Here is a 22,991-nt window from a genome sequence, read left to right on the forward strand (position 1 = left end):
TCGCTTTTGTCATTTGCTTATTGCGCCGTAACCATGGATAATCTTCATCGTTTATTAGGATGCTTGGGTCAGCCTTGACTTTGAAGGGAGGAATTTCATGAAACTTTTCATAATCTTCAGACATGTCTGTCTTGCCCTCCACTCCCACGATGTCCCTTTTTCCTGAAAGAACTATGTGGGGCTTTGGCTCATCGTATGATGTATTCGCTTCCTTATCTTTTCTTTTTCTCGGTCTGGTAGACATGTCCTTCACATAGATAACCTGTGCCACATCATTGGCTAGGACGAATGGTTCGTCAGTGTACCCAAGATTTTTCGGATCCACTGTTGTCATTCCGTACTATGGGTCTACCTGTACCCCGCCTCCTGAAAGATTGACCCATTTGCACTTAAACAAAGGGACCTTAAAATCATGTCCATAGTCAAGTTCCCATATGTCCACTATGTAACCATAATATGTGTCCTTTCCCCTCTCGGTTGTTGCATCAAAGCAGACACCATTGTTTTGGTTGGTGCTCTTTTGATCTTGGTCAATCGTGTAAAATGTATTCCCATTTATCTCGTATCCTTTCCAAATCATAGCAGTCGAAGATGGTCCCCTGGACAACAAGTACTGCTCATCACAAATAGTGTTGTCACCTCTGAGACGTGTTTCCAACCAACTGCTGAAAGTCCTGATGTGTTCACATGTAGTCCAGTCGTCGCACTGCTCCGGGTGTTTGGAGCGTAGACTGTTCTTGTGTTCATCGACATACGGGGTCACCAAGGTAGAGTTCTGTAGAACTGTGTAGTGTGCTTGAGACCAAGAATATCCGTCCCTGCATATTATTGAGTCCCTTCCAAGTGTGCCTTTTCCAGTCAGTCTCCCCTCATACCGCAATTTAGGGAGACCTATCTTCTTAAGGCCAGGAATGAAGTCAACACAAAACCCGATGACATCCTCTGTTTGATGGCCCATGGAGATGCTTCCTTCTGGCCTAGCGCGGTTACGGACATATTTCTTTAGGACGCCCGTGAACCTCTCAAAGGGGAACATATTGTGTAAAAATACGGGCCCCAGAATGACAATCTCGTCGACTAGACAAACTAGGACGTGCGTCATGATATTGAAGAAGGATGGTGGAAACTGTTGGGGAACGTAGTAATTTCAAAAAAATTCCTACGCACACGAAAGATCATGGTGATGCATAGCAACGAGAGGGGAGAGTGTTGTCCACCTACCCTCGTAGACCGAAAGCGGAAGCGTTAGAACAACGCGGTTTGTGTAGTCGTACGTCTTCACGGCCCGACCGATCAAGCACCGAAACTACGGCACCTTCGAGTTCTAGCACACGTTCAGCTCGATGATGATCCCCGGACTCCGATCCAACAGAATGTCGGGGAAGAGTTCTGTCAGCATGATGGCGTGGTGATGATCTTGATGTTCTACCGTTGCAGGGCTTCGCCTAAGCACCGCTACAATATTATCGAGGACTATGGTGGAGGGGGGAACCGCACACGGCTAAGAGATCAAGACATCAATTGTTGTGTCTAGAGGTGCCCCCTGCCCCCGTATATAAAGGAGCCAAGGGAGAGGGGGCTTCCGGCCAAGGAGGGGTGCGCCAAGGGGAGTCCTACTCCTGCCGGGAGTAGAACTCCCTTCTTTCCTAGTTGGAGTAGGAGAAGGAGGGAAGGAGGAGTGAGAGAGGAAGGAAAGGGGGGCGCCGCCCCCCTCTCCTTATCCTATTCGGACTAGGGGGGAGGGGCGCACGGCCCAGCCCTTGCCTCCTCTCCTCCTCTCCACTAGGGCCCATGTAGGCCCATTAGGCCCCCGGGGGGTTCCGGTAACCTCCCGGTACTCTGGTAAAATCCCGATTTCACCTGGAACACTTCCGATATCCAAATATAGGCTTCCAATATATCAATCTTCATGTCTCGACCATTTCAAGACTCCTCGTCATGTCCGTAATCTCATCCGGGATTCCGAACAAACTTCGGTACATCAAAACTCATAAACTCATAATATAACTGTCATCGAAACCTTAAGCGTGCGGACCCTACGGGTTCGAGAACTATGTAGACATGACCTAGAACTGTTTCCGGTCAATAACCAATAGCGGAACCTGGATGCTCATATTGGCTCCTACATATTCTACAAATATCTTTTATCGGTCAAACCGCATAACAACATACGTTGTTCCATTTGTCATCGGTATGTTACTTGCCCGAGATTCGATCGTCGGTATCCAATACCTAGTTCAATCTCGTAACCGACAAGTCTCTTTACTCGTTACGTAATGCATCATTCCGTAACTAACTCATTAGCTACATTGCTTGCAAGGCTTATAGTGATGTGCATTACCGAGAGGGCCCAGAGATACCTCTCCGACAATCGGAGTGACAAAACTTAATCTCGAAATACGCCAACTCAACATGTACCTTTGGAGACACCTGTAGAGCTCCTTTATAATCACCCAGTTACGTTGTGACATTTGGTAGCACACAAAGTGTTCCTCCGGTAAACGGGAGTTGCATAATCTCATAGTTATAGGAACTTGTATAAGTCATGAAGAAAGCAATAACAACATACTAAACGATCAAGTGCTAAGCTAACGAAATGGGTCAAGTCAATCACATCATTCTCCTAATGATGTGATCCCGTTAATCAAATGACAACACATGTCTATGGTTAGGAAACATAACCATCTTTGATTAATGAGCTAGTCAAGTAGAGGCATACTAGTGACATTAAGTTTGTCTATGTATTCACACATGTATCATGTTTCCGGTTAATACAATTATAGCATGAATAATAAACATTTATCATGATATGAGGAAATAATTAATAACTTTATTATTGCCTCTAGGGCATATTTCCTTCAGTCTCCCACTTGCACTAGAGTCAATAATCTAGATTACACAGTAATGATTCTAACACCCATGGAGTCTTGGTGATGATCATGTTTTGCTTGTGGAAGAGGCTTAGTCAACGGGTCTGCAACATTCAGATCCGTATGTATCTTGCAAATCTCTATGTCTCCCACCTGGACTTGGTCCCGGATGGAATTGAAGCGTCTCTTGATGTGCTCGGTCCTCTTGTGAAATATGGATTGCTTTGCCAAGGCAATTGCACCAGTATTGTCACAGAAGATCTTCATTGGTCCCAATGCACTAGGTATGACACCTAGATCGGAAATGAACTCTTTCATCCAGACTCCTTCATTTGCTGCTTCCGAAGTAGCTTATGTACTCCGCTTCGCATGTAGATCCAGCCATGATGCTATGTTTAGAACTGCACCAACTGACAGCTCCACCGTTCAATATAAACACGTATCCGGTTTGCGATTTAGAATCGTCCAGATCATGTCAAAGCTTGCATCGATGTAACCATTTACTACTAGATCTTTGTCACCTCCATAAATGAGAAACATATCCTTAGTCCTTTTCTGGTATTTCAGGATATTCTTGACCGCTGTCCAGTGATCCACTCCTGGATTACTTTGGTACCTCCCTGCCAAACTTATTGCTAAGCATACATCAGGTCTGGTACACAACATTGCATACATGATAGAGCCTATGGCTGAAGCATAGGGAACATCTTTCATTTTCTCTCTATCTTCTGCTGTGGTCGGGCATTGAGTCTGACTCAACTTCACACCTTGTAATACAGGCAAGAACCCTTTCTTTGCCTGATCCATTTTGAACTTTTTCAAAACTTTATCAAGGTATGTGCTTTGTGAAAGTCCAATTAAGCGTCTTGATCTATCTCTATAGATCTTGATGCCGAATATGTAAGCAGCTTCACCGAGGTCTTTCATCGAAAAACTTTTATTCAAGTATCCTTTTATGCTATCCAGAAATTCTATATCATTTCCAATTAACAATATGTCATCTACATATAATATCAGAAATGCTACAGTGCTCCCACTCACTTTCTTGTAAATACAGGCTTCTCCAAAAGTCTGTATAAAACCATATGCTTTGATCACACTATCAAAGCGTTTATTCCAACTCCGAGATGCTTGCACCAGTCCATAAATGGATCACTGGAGCTTGCACACTTTGTTAGCACCTTTTGGATCGACAAAACCTTCCGGCTGCATCATATACAGCTCTTCTTCCGGAAATCCGTTCAGGAATGCAGTTTTGACATCCAATTGCCAAACTTCACAATCATAAAATGGGGCAATTGCTAACATGATTCAGACAGACTTAAGCATCGCTACGGGTGAGAAAGTCTCATCATAGTCAACCCCTTGAACTTGTTGAAAACCTTTCGCAACAAGTCGAGCTTTGTAGACAGTTATATTACCATCAGCGTCAGTCTTCTTCTTGAAAATCCATTTATTCTCGATGGCTTGCCGATCATCGGCAAGTCAACCAAAGTCCATACTTTGTTCTCATACATGGATCCCATCTCAAATTTCATGGCCTCAAGCCATTTTGCGGAATCTGGGCTCATCATCGCTTCCTCATAGTTCGTAGGTTCGCCATGGTCAAGTAACATGACTTCCAGAATAGGATTACCGTACCTCTCTGGTGCAGATCTTACTCTGGTAGACCTACGAGGTTCAGTAGTAACTTGATCTGAAGTTTCATGATCAATATCATTAGCTTCCTCACTGATTGGTGTAGTTGTCACAGGAACTGGTTCTTGTGATGAACTACTTTCCAATAAGGGAGCAGGTACAGTTACCTCATGAAGTTCTACTTTCCTCCCACTCACTTCTTTCGAGAGAAACTCCTTCTCTAGAAAGGATCCGAATTTAGCAACAAAAATCTTGCCTTCAGATCTGTGATAGAAGGTGTACCCAATAGTCTCTTTTGGGTATCCTATGAAGACACATTTCTCCGATTTGGGTTCGAGCTTATCTGGTTGAAGTTTCTTCACATAAGCATCGCAGCCCCAAACTTTAAGAAACGACAACTTTGGTTTCTTGCCAAACCACAGTTCATAAGGCGTCGTCTCAATGGATTTTGATGGTGCCCTATTTAACGTGAATGCGGCCGTCTCTAAAGCATAACCACAAAACGATAGCGGTAAATCAGTAAGAGACATCATAGATCGCACCATATCTAGTAAAGTACGATTACGACGTTCGGACACACCATTTTGTTGTGGTGTTCCGGGTGGCGTGAGTTACGAAACTATTCCGCATTGCTTCAAATGTAAGCCAAACTCGTAACTCAAATATTCTCCTCCACGATCAGATTGTAGAAATTTTATTTTCTTGTTACGATGATTTTCCACTTCACTCTGAAATTCTTTGAACTTTTCAAATGTTTTAGACTTGTGTTTCATCAAGTAGATATACCCATATCTGCTCAAATCATCTGTGAAGGTGAGAAAATAACGATACCCGCCGTGAGCCTCAATATTCATTGGACCACATACATCAGTATGTATGATTTCCAACAAATTAGTTTCTCGCTCCATAGTTCCGGAGAACGGCGTTTTAGTCATCTTGCCCATAAGGCACGGTTCGCAAGTACCAAGTGATTCATAATCAAGTGATTCCAGAAATCCATCAGTATGGAATTTATTCATGCGCTTTACACCGATATGAACCAAACGGCAGTGCCACAAATAAGTTGCATTATCATTATCAACTCTGCATCTTTTGGCTTCAACATTATGAATATGTGTATCACTACTATCGAGATTTAATAAAAATAGACCACTCTTCAAGGGTGCATGACCATAAAAGATATTACTCATATAAATAGAACAACCATTATTCTCTGATTTAAATGAATAACCGTCTCGCATCAAACAAGATCCAGATATAATGTCCATGCTCAACACTGGCACCAAATAACAATTATTTAGGTCTAAAACTAATCCCGATGGTAGATGTAGAGGTAGCGTGCCGACCGCGATCACATCGACTTTGGAACCATTTCCCACGCGCATCGTCACCTCGTCCTTAGCCAATCTTCGCTTAATCCGTAGTCCATGTTTCGAGTTGCAAATATTAGCAACAGAACCAGTATCAAATACCCAGGTGCTACTATGAGCATTAGTAAGGTACACATCAATAACATGTATATCACATATACCTTTGTTCACCTTACCATCCTTCTTATCCGCCAAATAATTGGGGCAATTCTGCTTCCAGTGTCCAGTCTGCTTGCAGTAGAAGCACTCAGTCTGAGGCTTAGGTCCAGATTTGGGTTTCTTCTCTTGAGCAGCAACTTGCTTGTTGTTCTTCTTGAAGTTCCCCTTCTTCTTCCCTTTACCCTTTTTCTTGAAACTGGTGGTCTTATTGACCATCAACACTTGATGCTCCTTCTTGATTTCTACCTCCGCAACTTTTAGCATTGCGAAGAGCTCGGGAATAGTCTTGTCCATCCCTTGCATATTATAGTTCATCATGAAGCTCTTGTAGCTTGGTGGCAGTGATTGGAGAATTCTGTCAATGACACTATCATCAGGAAGATTAACTCCCAGTTGAATCAAGTGATTATTATACGCATACATTTTGAGTATATGTTCACTGACAGAACTATTCTCCTCCATCTTACAGCTATAGAACTTTTGGAGACTTCATATCTCTCAATCCGGGCATTTGCTTGAAATATTAACTTCAACTCCTGGAACATCTCATATGCTCCATGATGTTCAAAAAGTCGTTGAAGACCCGGTTCCAAGCTGTAAAGCATGGCACACTGAACTATCGAGTAGTCATCAGCTTTGCTCTGCCAGACGTTCTTAATGTCGTCAGTTGCATCTGCAGCAGGCCTGGCACCCAGCGGTGCTTCCAGGACGTAATTCTTCTGTGCAGCAATGAGGATAATCCTCAAGTTACGGACCCAGTCCATGTAATTGCTACCATCATCTTTCAACTTAGCTTTCTCAAGGAACACATTAAAATTCAACGGAACAACTGCACGAGCCATCTATCTACAACAAACATAGACAAGCAAAATACTATCAGGTACTAAGTTCATGATAAATTCAAGTTCAATTAATCATATTACTTAAGAACTCCCACTTAGACATACATCTCTCTAGTTATCTAAGTGATCACGTGATCCAAATCAACTAAACCATGTCCGATCATCACGTGAGATGGAGTAGTTTCAATGGTGAACATCACTATGTTGATCATATCTACTATATGATTCATGTTCGACCTTTCGGTCTCCATGTTCTGAGGCCATATCTGTATATGCTAGGCTCGTCAAGTTTAACCTAAGTATTCCGCGTGTGCAACTATTTTGCACCCGTTGTATTTGAACGTAGAGCCTATCACACCCGATCATCACGTGGTGTCTCAACACGAAGAACTTTCACAACGGTGCATACTCAGGGAGAACAGTTCTTGATAATTTTAGTGAGAGATCATCTTAAAATGCTACCGTCAATCAAAGCAAGATAAGATGCATAAAGGATAAACATCACATGCATTCACTATAAGTGATATGATATGGCCATCATCATCTTGTGCTTGTGATCTCCATCTCCAAAGCACTGTCGTGATCACCATCGTCACCGGAGCAGCACCTTGATCTTCATCGTAGCATCGTTGTCGTTACGCCATCTATTGCTTCTACGACTATCGCTACCGCTTAGTGATAAAGTGAAGCAATTACAGGCGTTTGCATTTCATACAATAAATCGACAACCATATGGCTCCTGCCAGTTGCCGATAACTCGGTTACAAAACATGATCATCTCATACAATAAAATATAGCATCACGTCTTGACCATATCACATCACAACATGCCCTGCAAAAACAAGTTAGAAGTCCTCTACTTTGTTGTTGCAAATTTTACGTGGCTGCTATGGGCTAAGCAAGAACCGTTCTTACCTATGCATCAAAACCACAATGATAGTTCGTCAAGTTAGTGCTGTTTTAACCTTCACAAGGACCGGGCGTAGCCACACTCGGTTCAACTAAAGTGAGAGAGACAGACACCCGCCAGTCACCTTTAAGCAACGAGTGCTCGTAACGGTGAAACCAGTCTCGCGTAAGCGTACGAGTAATGTCGGTCCGGGCCGCTTCATCTCACAATGCCGCTGAACCAAAGTATGACATGCTGGTAAGCAGTATGACTTATATCACCCACAACTCACTTGTGTTCTACTCGTGCATATGACATCTACGCATAAAACTAGGCTCAGATGCAACTGTTGGGGAACGTAGTAATTTCAAAAAAAATTCTACGCACACGCAAGATCATGGTGATGCATAGCAATGAGAGGGGAGAGTGTTGTCCACGTAAAGCGGAAGCATTAGAACAACACGGTTGATGTAGTCGTACGTCTTCACGACCCGACCTATAAAGCACTGAAACTACGACGCCTCCGAGTTCTAGCACACATTCAGCTCGATGACGATCCCCGGACTCCGATCCAGCAGAATGTTGGGGAAGAGTTCTGTCAGCACGACGGCGTGGTGACGATCTTGATGTTCTACCGTCGCAGGGCTTCGCCTAAGCACCACTACAACATTATCGAGCACTATGGTGGAGGGGGGCACCGCGCACGGCTAAGAGATTAAGAGATCAATTGTTGTGTCTAGAGGTGCCCCCTGCCCTCGTATATAAAGGAGCCAAGGGGGCGGGGGCGGCCAACCAAGGAGGGGCGCACCAAGGGGAGTCCTACTCCCACCGGGAGTAGGACTCCCTTCTTTCCTAGTTGGAGTAGGAGAAGGGGAGAAGGAGGAGGGAGAGAGGAAGGAAAGGGGGGGGGCGCCGCCCCCTCTCCTTGTCCTATTCGGACTAGGGGGGGCGCGGCCCAGCCCTTGCCTCCTCTCCTCCTCTCCACTAGGGCCCATGTAGGCCCATTAAGCCCCCGGGGGGTTCCGGTAACCTCCCGGTACTCCGGTAAAATCCCGATTTCACCCGGAACACTTCTGATATCCAAATATTGGCTTCCAATATATCAATCTTCATGTCTAGACCATTTTGAGACTCCTCGTCATGTCCGTAATCTCATCCGGGACTCCGAACAAACTTTGGTACATCAAAACTCATAAACTCATAATATAACTGTCATCGAAACCTTAAGCGTGCGGACCCTACGGGTTCGAGAACTATGTAGACATGACCTAGAACTGTTTCCAGTCAATAACCAATACCGGAACCTGGATGCTCATATTGGCTCCTACATATTCTACGAAGATATTTTATTGGTCAAATCGCATAACAACATACGTTGTTCCCTTTGTCATCGGTATATTACTTGCCCGAGATTCGATCGTCGGTATACAATACCTAGTTCAATCTCGTTACCGGCAAGTCTCTTTACTCGTTACATAATGCATCATTCCGTAACTAACTCATTAGCTACATTGCTTGCAAGGCTTATAGTGATGTGCATTACCGAGAGGGCCCAGAGATACCTCTCCGACAATCAGAGTGACAAAACCTAATCTCGAAATACGCCAACTCAACATGTACCTTTGGAGACACCTGTAGAGCTCCTTTATAATCACCTAGTTATATTGTGACGTTTGGTATGTAACGCCCCGAGACCGACGCTCCAGAAGACTTCCAGCTATTCCGAGTTTTGCCGTGTGATGTATTTGTTTGTTGCATTCTTCTTAGCTTCATTTGCATTGCATCATGTCATCATGCCATCATATCATTAATTTTAAAACTCATCTAAATAAATTGTATGGATCTTCGATCCATTTAAATCAAGGGAAGGGTGACTTCTCTTTATAACATATCTTCCAATATTAGGGAGCTATATTTAAATGTTCCATTGATTTGGAATTAACCATAACCCACTTGCAAAATATCACATGCCGTTGCTATCTCAATTCTTGGTCTCCAACCTTGCCCATAATTTCTTTCATCATTTTCCGGAGCTCCACCAAAAATCTCAACATTTTTGGACACTTCTAAATCCTAGTCCTTGTTCAAACCATTTGAATTAAATTCAAATGACTTTGAATTTAATTCTTGCAATCTTGCCCACTCCATTTTTCTTGGGTCAAGCTCATTTTTATGAGTCCGGAAAAATTAACCCCATGCTCAAATTATTTCTCCAACCCTTTCTTTATCTCATTTTTTTTCTTTGGTATTTACTGCTTTTGGTAAATAAAAGAGAAGTGGGGGATTAGTGAGAGAGAGAGAGGTAGCCTGCACCCGTCGGCCTCTTGGGCCTGACCAACCAGGCCGGCACATCCCGTAGGCCCAGCCATTGGCCTCCACCAGCCCACCTAACCCCCTCCTAAACCCTAGCCCGGCCATCTCTCGATCCCTCGCTCTCTCCCTCGTTCCCCTCCCTGCGCCGCCACACAACTCACATCGCCAGGGAGAGGAGCTCCCCGCGCTGCAAGGCCCGAGCACCTCTTCCCCTCCTCGCCATCGTCGCCCTGGCGAGCACCGCCCCAACGCCCCTCCACGCGACGCCTCCCTTTCTCCTGCTCCTCCGTGACGCCCTGCTGCCGGCCAAGTCCCGGCCTCCAACGCTAGGAACAGACCCGAGCTACCGCGCCTCCATGCCGTCATCTGCATCCCCAGCCTCCTCGCCGGTGACCTGCAGTTCCAGCAGACCCTGCACGCCCTCTCCTTCCCTTCCTGCCTCGTCCTCAGTGCTTCGTCCCCAAGCCCTACGCGCCCGACGCCGCCCTGTCTCCTTGCGCCGGCCCCGCCACCAAGTCCCGCCGCTGGAGCTCACCTTCGTCCCGACTACGACCGGATCAGGTCCCGCCGGATCCGCCCTCGCGTGACCCGGATCCGCCGCTGCCGCTCATCCATGGCGCCATGGCCTCTGCCTCTTTTGGCCGACCCGTTGCTGCCGTGCACAACCTTTGCCGTGCCCTGTGTGCGTGCTCTCCGCTGCCTAGCACTGTTGATGTCAAGACCGTGGCCGCAACAACCTGGATTGCCAAGTTCCTCTTCCGAAGTCATCAGGCGCGCGAGGACCTCGAGTACGACTACACGATGGCCCGTCAAGTACCTCTATCACACTCTCCGGGATTCACCAAGTACCACGACATCGGTGTCCCTCCAAGTTTGATGTTGGAACATGCACAGCTACCGTCGCCGAAGACCCGGGTAGCAGAAACGTCAAGTTCCTCTCCGCCGTGAACGACTACTTCCACTATCGTTGCCACGTGAACAACTACTTCCCACGACGACCCGTGAACGACTACTTCCTTCGTCGAACTCAACCCGCTTCGAAACGCACGCTTCGAAGGTATAATCCCGAGATGATCACCCGTGGATCGAATGCATGTGTTGTATGAGATGCACCCTATGTTTGGACCGTGTCCGAATTGTTCCTTGCACGTTCTCCATAAGCCATGCCACCGACATGTGGGACACCCAGTATTAGGGATAACCCCACCTTCTTTTGCATATGTCATCCACATCTTTGTTTGCACCGGTCGCTCAATGAGTTGTCGGATCACCGGAATGTTGCCGTGGCACCATTTTCGTTATCGTTGCCGTGACACCCCTTTTGTTCCGCGATAGTGAACAAATGCTCCCTATCATATTAGATGTCAACATTTTCATAAAAAAATTGCATAAACCTTGATTATGTCATCCACATCATGTTAACAACATTTAAATGGTTAAAATTGTGTTTGCATTAAATTGCTAAATGACATATGGGGATTTTTCGGAATTGTTGTTTGTTGTTTCCGGCCTCATTTAAACTTGCCTAAATAGTTAGTTCAATTATGTTTCACCTCTTGCCATGTTTGACAACATTTAATATTGTTGGTTAGCCTAAACGAGAGAGAACTAAATATTTGAATGTGGTGTTTCGTCAATATGCAACTCGTTGCATATTGAGCTCCACTTAACTTGTAGTATTATTTGTTGCACTTTGCCATGCCATGCCTCATTAAACCGGACATGCATCATACTTGTTTGTGCATCATGACATGTTTATGCTTGTGTGTTTACCATATTGTTTGCTTCTTTCCAGTTTGCTTCTCTCGTTAGCTTCGGTTTCGTTCCAGAGTTGTGAGGATTCGTTCGACTACGTCTGTTTGTCTTCTTCATGGACTCATTCTTCTTCCTTGCGGGATTTCAGGCAAGATGACTATTACCCTCGATATCACTTCTATCTTTGCTATGCTAGTTGCTTCGTTCTATCGCTTTGCTGCGCTACCTATCTTTTGCTCTTCAAGCCTCCCAATTTGCCATGAACCTCTAACCTTTGACACCCTTCCTAGCAAACCATTGATTTGCTATGTTACCGCTTTGCTCAGCCCCTCTTATAGCATTGTTAGTTGCAGGTGAAGTTGAAGATTGCTCCATGGTGGACAGGATTTTGGTTGGGATATCACAATATCTCTTATTTAATTATAATGCATCTATATACTTGGTAAAGGGTGGAAGACTCAGCCTTATGCCTGGTGTTTTGTTCCACTCTTGCCGCCCTAGTTTCCGTCATACCGGTGTTATGTTCCTTGATTTTGCGTTCCTTACGCGGTTGGGTGATTTATGGGACCCCCTTGACAATTCGCTTTGAATAAAACTCCTCCAGCAAGGCCCAACATTGGTTTTAACATTTGCCACCTAAGCCTTTTTCCCTTGGGTTCTACAGACTCAAGGGTCATCTTTATTTTACCCCCCCCCCCCGGCCAGTGCTCCTCCGAGTGTTGGTCCAAACTAGAGCACTGTGCGGGACCATTCCTTGGCAACTTGGATTACGTCGGTACCTGTACGCTTAGCTTATCCGGTGTGCCCTGAGAACGAGATATGTGCAGCTCCTATCGAGATTTGTCGGCACAGCGGGTGGTCTTGCTGGTCTTGTTTTACCATTGTCGAAATGTCTTGTAACCGGGATTCCGAGTCTGACCGGGTCTTCCTGGGAGAAGGAATATCCTTCGTTGACCGTGAGAGCTTATGATGGGCTAAGTTGGGACACCCCGGCAGGGTTTAAACTTTCGAAAGCCGTGCCCGCGGTTATGTGGCAGATGGGAATTTGTTAATGTCCGGTTGTATATAACTTGACACCAGATCCGAATTAAAACGCATCAACCGCGTGTGTAACCGTGATGGTCTCTTTTTGGTGGAGTCCGGGAAGTGAACACGGTTTTGGGTTATGTTTGACGTAAGTACGAGTTCGGGATCACTTCTTGATCATTGCTAGCTTCACGACCGTTCCGTTTGCTCTCTTCTCACTCTTATTTGCGTATGTTAGCCACCATATTTGCTTAGTGCTTGCTGCAACTCCACCTCATTACCACTTCCTACCCATAAGCTTAAATAGTCTTGATCTCGTGGGTTTTGAGATTGCTGATTCCTTGTGACTCACCAGATACTATCACAACAGTTGGAGGTGCCGATGATACCAGTGCAGGTGATGCAACCGATCTCAGATGGGAGCTCAACAAAGATCTTGGTCGTTACTATGTTTTGTTTCTTGATGATCAGTAGTGGAGCCCAGTTGGGACGATCGGGGATCTAGCAGTTGGGTTATCTTATTTTCTTTTGGCTTCATCCGTAGTCGGACTATACGTGTGTATTCTGAATGATGTATGAATTATATGTTCATTGTGTGAAGTGGCGACTGTAAGCCAACTCTTTATCCCATTCTTGTTCATTACATGGAATTGTGTGAAGATGACCCTTCTTGCGACAAAACCACAATGCGGTTATGCCTCTAAGTCGTGCTTCGACACGTGGGAGAAATAGCCGCATCGTGGGTGTGACATGGTAGCACACAAAGTGTTCCTCCGGTAAATGGGAGTTGCATAATCTCATAGTTATAGGAACTTGTATAAGTCATGAAGAAAGCAATAGCAACATACTAAACGATCAAGTGCTAAGCTAACGGAATGGGTCAAGTCAATCACATCATTCTTCTAATGATGTGATCCCATTAATCAAATGACAACACATGTCTATGGTTAGGAAACATAACCATCTTTGATTAATGAGCTAGTCAAGTATAGGCATACTAGTGACATTAAGTTTGTCTATGTATTCACACATGTATCATGTTTCCGGTTAATATAATTATAGCATGAATAATAAACATTTATCATGATATGAGGAAATAAATAATAACTTTATTATTGCCTCTAGGGCATATTTCCTTCAGGAACACCAGCTCGAAACTGACAAGACATTGCGCCACATCACTCCTTAGCCTTGGTACGATTTCTGGATCGATCACCTTCTGAGAGATTGCATTGAGGAATGCACATAGCTTCACAAGGGCTAATCAGACGTTTTCCGGTAGAAGCCCCCTCAGTGCAACCGGAAGCAGCTGCGTCATAATCACGTGGCAGTCATGAGAATTTAGGTTTTGGAACTATTTCTTTGGCATATTTATTATTCCCTTTATATTCGACGAGAAGCCAGTCGGGACCTTCATACTGAGCAGGCATTCAAAGAAGATTTCTTTCTCTTCTTTCATAAGAGCGTAGCTGGCACGACCTTCATACTGCTTCGGAGGCATGCCGTCTTTTTCGTGCAAACGTTGCAGGTCCTCCCGTGCCTCAGGTGTATCTTTTGTCTTTCCATACATGCCCAAGAAGCCTAGCAGGTTCACGCAAAGGTTCTTCGTCACGTGCATCACGTCGATTGAAGAGCGGGCCTCTAGGTCTTTCCAGTAGGGTAGGTCCCAAAATATAGATTTCTTCTTCCACATGGGTGCATGTTCCTCCGCGTCATTCAGAACAGCTAGTGCGCCGGGACCCTTTCCAAAGATTACGTGTAAATCATTGACGATAGCAAGTACGTGATCACCGGTACGCATCGGGCTTATTCCGGTGATCTGCCTCACCTTTGAAATGCTTGCCTTTCTTTCGACATTGATGGTTGGTCGAAATAAATCGACGATGGCCCAGGTACACATTCTTCCTACAGCTTCCCAGGTATATACTATCGGTGTCAAGTAAACAGTGTGTGCATGCGTGGTATTCCTTATTTGTCTGTCCTGAAAAGTTACTGAGAGTGGGCCAATCATTGATGGTCACGAACAGCAACGCCTTTAGGTCAAATTCCTCCTGTTTGTGCTCATCCCACGTACGTACACCATTTCCATTCCACAGCTGTAAAAGTTCTTCAACTAATGGCCTTAGGTACACATCAATGTTGTTGCCGGGTTGCTTAGGGCCTTGGATGAGAACTGGCATCATAATGAACTTCCGCTTCATGCACATCCAAGGAGGAAGGTTATACATACATAGAGTCACGGGCCAGGTGCTGTGATTGTTGCTCTGCTCCCCAAAAGGATTAATGCCATCCGCGCTTAAAGCAAACCATACGTTCCTTGGGTCACTTGCAAACTCATCCCAGTACTTTCTCTTGATTTTTCGCCACTACGACCCGTCAGCGGGTGCTCTCAACTTCCCGTCTTTCTTACGGTCCTCACTGTGCCATCGCATCAACTTGGCATGCTCTCCGTTTCTGAACAGACGTTTCAACCGTGGTATTATAGGAGCATACCACATCACCTTCGCAGGAACCCTCGTCCTGGGGGGCTCGCCGTCAACATCACCAGGGTCATCTCTTCTGATCTTATACCGTAATGCACCGCATACCGGGCATGCGTTCAGATCCTTGTACGCACCGCGGTAGAGGATGCAGTCATTAGGGCATGCATGTATCTTCTGCACCTCCAATCCTAGAGGACATACGACCTTCTTTGCTGCGTATGTACTGTCGGGCAATTTGTTATCCTTTGGAAGCTTCTTCTTCAATATTTTCAGTAGCTTCTCAAATCCTTTGTCAGGCACAGCATTCTCTGCCTTCCACTGCAGCAATTCCAGTACGGTACCGAGATTTGTGTTGCCATCTTCGCAATTGGGGTACAACCCTTTTTTATGATCCTCTAACATGCGATCAAACTTCAGCTTCTCCTTTTGACTTTCACATTGCGTCCTTGCATCGACAATGACCCGGCGGAGATCATCATCATCGGGCACATCGTCTGGTTCCTCTTGATCTTCAGCAGCTTCGCCCGTTGCATCATCATCATGCACATCGTCTGGTTCCTCTTGATGTTCAGTAGCATCACCGTATTCAGGGGGCACATAGTGTCATCGTACTCTTTTTCTTCGTCGTCTTCCATCATAACCCCTATTTCTCCGTGCCTCGTCCAAACATTATAGTGTGGCATGAAACCCTTGTAAAGCAGGTGGGTGTGAAGGATTTTCCAGTCAGAGTAAGACTTCGTATTCCCACATATAGGGCATGGACAACACATAAAACCATTCTGCTTGTTTGCCTCAGCCACTTCAAGAAAATCATGCACGCCCTTAATGTACTCGGAGGTGTGTCTGTCACGGTACATCCATTGCCGGTTCATCTGCGTGCATTATATATAATTAAGTGTGTCAAAAATCATTACACAACATCATGAATAGATAATTAAGTGACCAAATTAATAGAAGTTCATCATCACATTAAAACCGAAGTACATACATAGTTCTCATCTAACAACATAAAGCTCTGCAGAGCATCTAAATTAATTAAACCATACATTGAAACTATGTAAAACATTTCAATGCGAAAACAAATGCGATCATAATCGCAACCAAGGTAACAACTGATCCAACGGCATAATGATACCAAGCCTCGGTATGAATGGCATATTTTCTAATCTTTCTAATCTTCAAGCGCATTGCATCCATCTTGATCTTGTGATCATCGACGACATCCGCAACATGCAACTCCAATATTATCTTCTCCTCCTGAATTTTTCTTATTTTTTCCTTCAAGAAATTGTTTTCTTCTTCAACTAAATTTAACCTCTCGACAATAGGGTCGGTTGGAATTTCCGGTTCAACAACCTCCTAGATAAATAAAGTCTATGTCACGTTGGTCGGCATAATTGTCATAAACAATAAATGAACCAATAGTTATGAAAAGATAATATATACCACATCCGAATCATAGACAGGACGAGGGGCGGGGGGGGGGGGCGGATACCAAAACCATCACACTATATAAGATGCAATAATAAAAGTAAAAAAATAATACAAGTATCTACCTAAACATACTAGTAAGAATATTTTTCCTTTCAGAAAGAAGATAAGAACAAGAGGTTCACCATGGTGGTGACGGCGATGAGATCGGCGCGAGTGATCGACGGCGGTGAAGACGGGGACGGGGCGTGACGGACCACTAAACCTAGACAAATATTGAGAAAAATGGAGCTTGGAGAGGAGAAAGCTTAAGTAGCGTGGCTCGGGCATTCCATCAAACACCTTGTGTGCATAGGAGGTGAGCTAGAGCACCACCAAGCCCTCTCCCCCTCGGCGGCCAGAAAAAACAGAGCAGTGTGCTATGCTCTTAAGCGAGGGGGTATATATAGGCACCTCATTGGTCCCGGTTGGTTTTTTTTTAAGAAGAAACATGCTTTACTTTATTGATCAATAGAGCGAATTACAGGAATAATAGAAGTATCATGAGGGTGTAACAGCCATACATGGCGACCCTCCCCTAAATGTAAAGCATGTCGAGCTAAGCCATGAGCCTCCTTATTAGAGAGACGTCTCTCATGGGTGAAAGAACAAGACTGAAACTCCCTGCTCGAGTCGATGATCTCCTGCACTATTGGAGCAATTGTACCCATAGTACCAGTATGTATGTCCTTGACCACCGAAAGGCAATCAGAAGCTACCTTCAAATGAGTAAGTGCAGCCTTTGGTCCCGGTTGGTGGCATGAACCGACACTAAAGGGCAACCTTTGGTCTCGGTTCGAGCCACCAATCGGAACCAATGGTGATGGGTCAGGAGCAAGGCCCATTGGTCCCGATTCGTCCCACCAACCGGGACCAGAAGGTCCAGACGAACCGGGACCAATGGCCCACGTGGCCCGGCCGGCCACTGGGGCTCTCGAGCCGGGTCCAATGCCTCCATGGGTCCCGGTTCTGGACTGAACCGGGACTAATGGGCTGACCCGGCCTGAACCTTTGCCCCTTTTTCTACTAGTGTACACAGCCAGGTTGCACACACACAAGATTGTGGCCCATGACGTTAGGGTGGATTTCTCGCCCGAGTCGCTGTTCTTCTCGCGGCCCGGGAAGAAGCTCACCTTCCAAGTAAGCCATCATGGGCCGGAGCTTGCAGAAGGATTCTTGATCTGGGAGTCGGATACGCACACGGTCCAAAGCCCACTCCTCGTCGTGCGTTCGTGAGCGGAAGTTAGACAGATCGAATATAAGAGATGTGCTACTCCATTGTACTACTACTACTTAGCTTTGCATTGCTTACACGATCAGAATAAATGAATCCATTAATTTTATTTAAGAGAAGGCATATCGGTGGCCGAAATTTTGAAAAATTTAAACTTCTCAGTTTCAAAAAGTTCTGAAAAATACACACGTATACAATGATGTAATGTATATGGGTGTAAAATTTGTTATAAAATACCTTTCAATTGCAAGCTGCACAAAAATATCAAAATTATGGACTTTGGGAGAATGAACATTTCAAGTGCTGCACAGTCGTAATTTGTTTTTTCGTGTCTAGCTCTCATTTTAATGTATGCACATTATATTTCTGGGCATATGTGTGTTTAAAAAAATGAAATGCAAAATTATGAATTTTAAAAAATTCAGCCTCTATTTAGCATTTCTGCTTGCTTCGCCTATCTATGCAGCATGTCCGTACTGTCCTAATTACGTGAGATTTCAGATGGGTCTAGGAGTATATGTTCGAACCATGCACGTTTTTTTGCGATTAGAAATTTGTATTACTCAAGTAGTTATGTTACCATCTGCACGAGACAACTGTTCTAAATCACGCAGTCCGGAGGGAGCCACACAACAGTTCAGCGCTCAATACGTCCAAACTTAGCCATGTAATCACTACAATTGTTCTGGATTTAAAAAAAATGTTCTGGCTTCTGCTTATATGAGTATCTCTTTCAGTTTTGACATGTAAAATCTCACTGTTTAAGGAAGCTAAAGCTAATCATTTCCTTTCCTCGTTGCTTAACATTTTCACCAACTCAAGACAGTCTGATTCAACAATCATCGGGGTGCTGCTGCTGCACCATTGTAGGGAAGATGCCATGCCTTTCATGCAGGTTGTTGCTTCTGCTTCAAGGGCCGATTGAGGAGTAAACGTGTATAAATCTTCCGGAGCTAAACAAGATCTCACCATCATGATTGTGAAGCAACATACCAGCCCCAGCACTCCCAGAAGATGTATCAAAGGATCCGTCTATGTTTAGTTTTGCCCACCCTATGAGTAGAGCTACCCAGGGAAGATTTTCAACAAAGCAAGGCATAGGCCGATCTCGTCGCCTTGGCATGACAGGAAGATGCATTATAGTGCCTTTGCCTCTAACAACATCCATGTCTAGGTTCTGTGAAGCATAATGGAGTGAATAAGGATAGCTGCATAGGAACCTACTTCTTCCGTTCCTAAATATATGACTTTTGGCAGTTCAATTTAAACTGTCAAAACGTCTTATATCAAGAAACGGATGGAGTACATGAGATTTTGACGGTTGATGGGATTTTATCATGGACCATCTCATTACGAATATGCCCCACCAGCATCTACATATAGTTATACAGCCATGAGCAACATGGCTATTTCTCTTTCCGGAAGGTCATTTGTAGCATGCAATAGCCATTCCACCCTGGTGTTCTGAATTTCAGGAATTTCTGCAATGGCCAGAACTCGGACATTGTGTTCCCTAAGATGATTGCCAGCACAGGGAGTATTGTGTATCAGTTATGATTATCCTTAACTTCCCACTTGTCATTCAACTAACCCTTACCCATGAATGTGCAGTTTTCACTAATATCATCCTATACCACCTAACTTTCCGCTTGTCATTCGACTAACCTTTACCCATGGATGTGCAGTTTTCATCTTTAGCTTCCTTAATCAGTGAGATTTTACATCTTAAAAAAGCTGAAAGAAATACTCATATAAGCAGAAGCCAGAACAATTGTAGTGATTACATGGCTAAGTTTAGAAGTATTGAGGGCCAAACAGTTGTTTGGCTCCACTCAGGACTGCGTGATTTAGAACAGTTGTCTTGTGAATATAGTAACATAACTTCCTGAGTAATACAAATTTCTTATCGCAAGAAAACCATGCATGGTTCCAATATATACTGGAAATGGATTCACATTTCCTGATCTTTCCTTAAAAAAACATTTCCTGATCTTTGCAAACTCCTAGACCCATCTGAAATCTCACGTAGTTAAGGACAGTACGGACATGCTGCATAGATGGGCGATGTAAGCGAAGATGCTAAATGGAGGCCAAATTTTGGAAAATTCATAATTCATGATTTTACATTTCATTTTTCTAAATACACATATGGCCAGAGATATAATGTACATACATTAAAATGAGAGCTAGGCAAGAAAAAATAAATCTATAACTTTTCAACACGTGAACTGTTCATTTTTGTGCACTTTGCAATTGGAAGGTATTTTATTACAAAATTCTACACACATATAGGAGTATATTACATCATTGTATATTTTTCAGAACCTTTTGAAACTGAGATGTATAAATTTTGAATTTTTCAAAATTTCAGCCACCAACAAACCTTCTTTAAAATAAGTAAATAACAGATTCTTTTATTCTGATCGTGTAAGCAATGCAAAGCTAGTAGTAGGAGAAGTACAGTGGAGTAGCAGATCTCTTGTGTTCCGATATGTCTAACTTCCGCTCACGGACGCACGACGACGAGTGGGCTTTGGACCGTGTGCGTATTCGACTCCCAGATCAAGAATCCTTCTGCGATCTCGGACCCATGATGGCTTACTTGGAAGGTGAGCTTCTCCCCGGGCCGCGAGAAGGACAACCACTTGAGCGAGAAATCCACCCCCACGTCATGGGCCATGGACAACCTGCCCGTGTACTGCTCCGCCGGCCCCACATTCGTCAGTGTCCGCCGAACCGTGGTGTTCGCCGGCACCACAATGCTCGGGTAGTTGAGGTCGATGTCTGACAGACGGGGCAGGTTCCTGCAATTCAAGTTCAGGTCCTGGAGGATGTCTTGCACGGTGTACTCGTCGGCGTAGTTGTCGTCGTCGTCGTCGTCGTCGAGCCTGGCCCTGGCGAAAAGATGGCAAACGTACCCGGCGTAGTCTTTGACCTCTAGGTCATAGACCAGCCCTGGGTCGACGGCGCGCGTGGGGTTGACGTGCCCCGCGCCTACAGCGAATGCGCTCGCCGGCTCGTGCTTCTCGTTCATGATCGGTTTGCCGTCGTTGTCCAGCTCATCGGCCGTGGTCATTATGGCGGACCTGATGGCCATCGGCGACCAGTCCGGGTGCACGCTCTTGAGAAGGGCGACCACGCCGCTGATGTGCGGCACCGCCATCGACGTCCCGGACTTGAATCTGAAAGGCCCCCGGTCTGGACTCTCCGTGGCTGCGGCGAGGATGTTGAGCCCCGGCGCCAGGATGTCGGGCTTCAGGATGCGCGGGTTGCCGCGGCTCGGGCCTCGGCTGGAGAAGTAGGCGACGGTGGGCGACTGGCCGACGCCGAGCTGCGTGCCCTTGAAGAACACCTGCGCCGCGGAATCCGGGTACTGGCTGTAGTCCTTGAGCTTGTGGCCGACGGCGGCAGGCTCCTGCACGACGGAGGACCCGTACTCCCTGAAGCCCAAGGTGAAACCGGCTTTCTCCTGACCGATGAGCATGACCTGAGCCGCGTCATTGTCGTAGAGATTTTTGATGATGCGGACTTGATCGTCAACCTTGACCCCGGCATCATCACATATCACGATGTGGCCCCTCGTGCGCTCGGCGCTCACCTTCCTGCACAGGTTACCCTCGCCGGGGTAGTGGAGGGGTTGGTAAGCGGTCGAGTTGGGCCCCTGTACCAGTGCCTCTCCTTCGACCAGGTCGCCCGACTCGAGCAAAAGGCCGGCGGCGAGCTTCCGGTCCACCGATCCGGCGGCCACCGTGATCTCCCACGGCGTGTCGTTGTTGACAGTGGACGGGTCGGGGCCGTCGTTGCCAGCAGAAGGAAGTGACGAAGACGACGCCCTTGGCCACCGCACGGAATGCGCCAATGGCCACAACGTCCTTGTCGAGCGGTACTCCCGACTCACGGACGAGGGAGATGTTGATGACATCGACCCCATCGCCCACCGCCGTGTCAATCGCGTGAACTACGTTCGAACGGAGGCACCCTGTGGGTCTGCAGGCCTTGTACATGGCCAAGTGTGCGCCGGGAGCAATCCCGGCGGCCGTCCCAGCGGCCTGTCCGTGGGACGACGAGGCATTGGCGACGAAGTTGCCTGCCGCAATCGACGCCACGTGCGTGCCGTGGCCGGTCTCGTCGGCAGGGCTGTAGTCCACGAAGGACCTGACGCCAATGAGCTTGTTGTTGCACCGGACGGGCTTGACCATGTCCTTGCACGTGCCCTTCCATCTGGCGGGCGGCGGCGACATGCCCGCGTCGTCGAACGAGGGATGGCTCGACTCGATGCCGGAGTCGATCACCCCGATGATGATCCCTTTGCCGTAGCTAGATTTCGTCCACAAGCCGGCGTCCTTGCTCAGGCCGAGGAACTCGGGCGAGCGGGTCGTCGCGGGGTACATCATCTCGTCCGGGAACCAGCGCCCGAAGCCGGGTTTTCTGGACGCGGCCTCCAGCTCCTCCTCCGTCAGCAAGGCGGCGAACCCGTGGAAGATGGTGTTGTACGAGTGGACGAGCCGCGGCTCGCCGTGGGCAGTCACGTCGTCGGGGAGGAAGGATCGGTACCAGCCCTGGCGCTCTTCGTCGTCCATGACCTGGGCGTCCGCTCGAGGCTTGAGCAGGATGATGTACGTCTTGTACTCCGGGGACGACGTCGGCTGTGCCGCTGCAGGGCTCGGGCTGGGAGGGGAGGATTGGGCGGGTGGTGGAGTGGAGAGGAGGACGGTGGTACACAGGCAGAGTGCAAGTGCTACGGGCGCCTTTGCCATTGCCATTGAGCACCACCACGTCGACCACGGCGAGGGAGCGCGGCAGGCTTGCTTATATAGGCAACATGTATGGTTCGAAAACAAAGAAAATATGCCATATATAGCATCATTAAAACACGGAAGAAAATAATAAAGTTGCAATGGTATTATTGAGTTGATCCTCAAAAATGGTATTATTGAGTTGA

General features: G+C 46.2%; 1 protein-coding gene and 1 pseudogene across 1 annotated transcript; one reads left to right on the forward strand and one right to left on the reverse strand.

Moving 5' to 3' along the window:
- Positions 1-18,051, forward strand: part of LOC123093848 (subtilisin-like protease 1) — a 60,067-nt pseudogene extending 42,016 nt beyond the window's left edge.
- A 2,504-nt stretch (positions 18,052-20,555) lies between these two features.
- LOC123079519 (subtilisin-like protease) lies at positions 20,556-22,443 on the reverse strand. The gene is made up of 2 exons (XM_044502294.1): positions 22,239-22,443; positions 20,556-21,859 (listed from the first exon to the last, which is right to left on the reverse strand). Exons 1-2 carry the CDS (start codon positions 22,441-22,443, stop codon positions 20,556-20,558), a joined length of 1,509 nt encoding a protein of 502 aa, XP_044358229.1.
- Between the last annotated feature and the right edge of the window lie 548 nt (positions 22,444-22,991).

This window comes from Triticum aestivum, chromosome 1B (assembly GCF_018294505.1).
Source record: "Triticum aestivum cultivar Chinese Spring chromosome 1B, IWGSC CS RefSeq v2.1, whole genome shotgun sequence".
Taxonomy (NCBI): domain Eukaryota; kingdom Viridiplantae; phylum Streptophyta; class Magnoliopsida; order Poales; family Poaceae; genus Triticum; species Triticum aestivum.

Bases quoted from the DNA above. Each gene is read 5' to 3' on its own strand.
- LOC123079519 (XM_044502294.1), bottom strand. From the start codon at position 22,443: ATGATGTACCCCGCGACGACCCGCTCGCCCGAGTTCCTCGGCCTGAGC. The intron at 21,860-22,238 runs CCGTCCGGTGCA...CGTCACTTCCTT, and splicing joins GTGCAAGGACATGGTCAAGC to CTGCTGGCAACGACGGCCCC.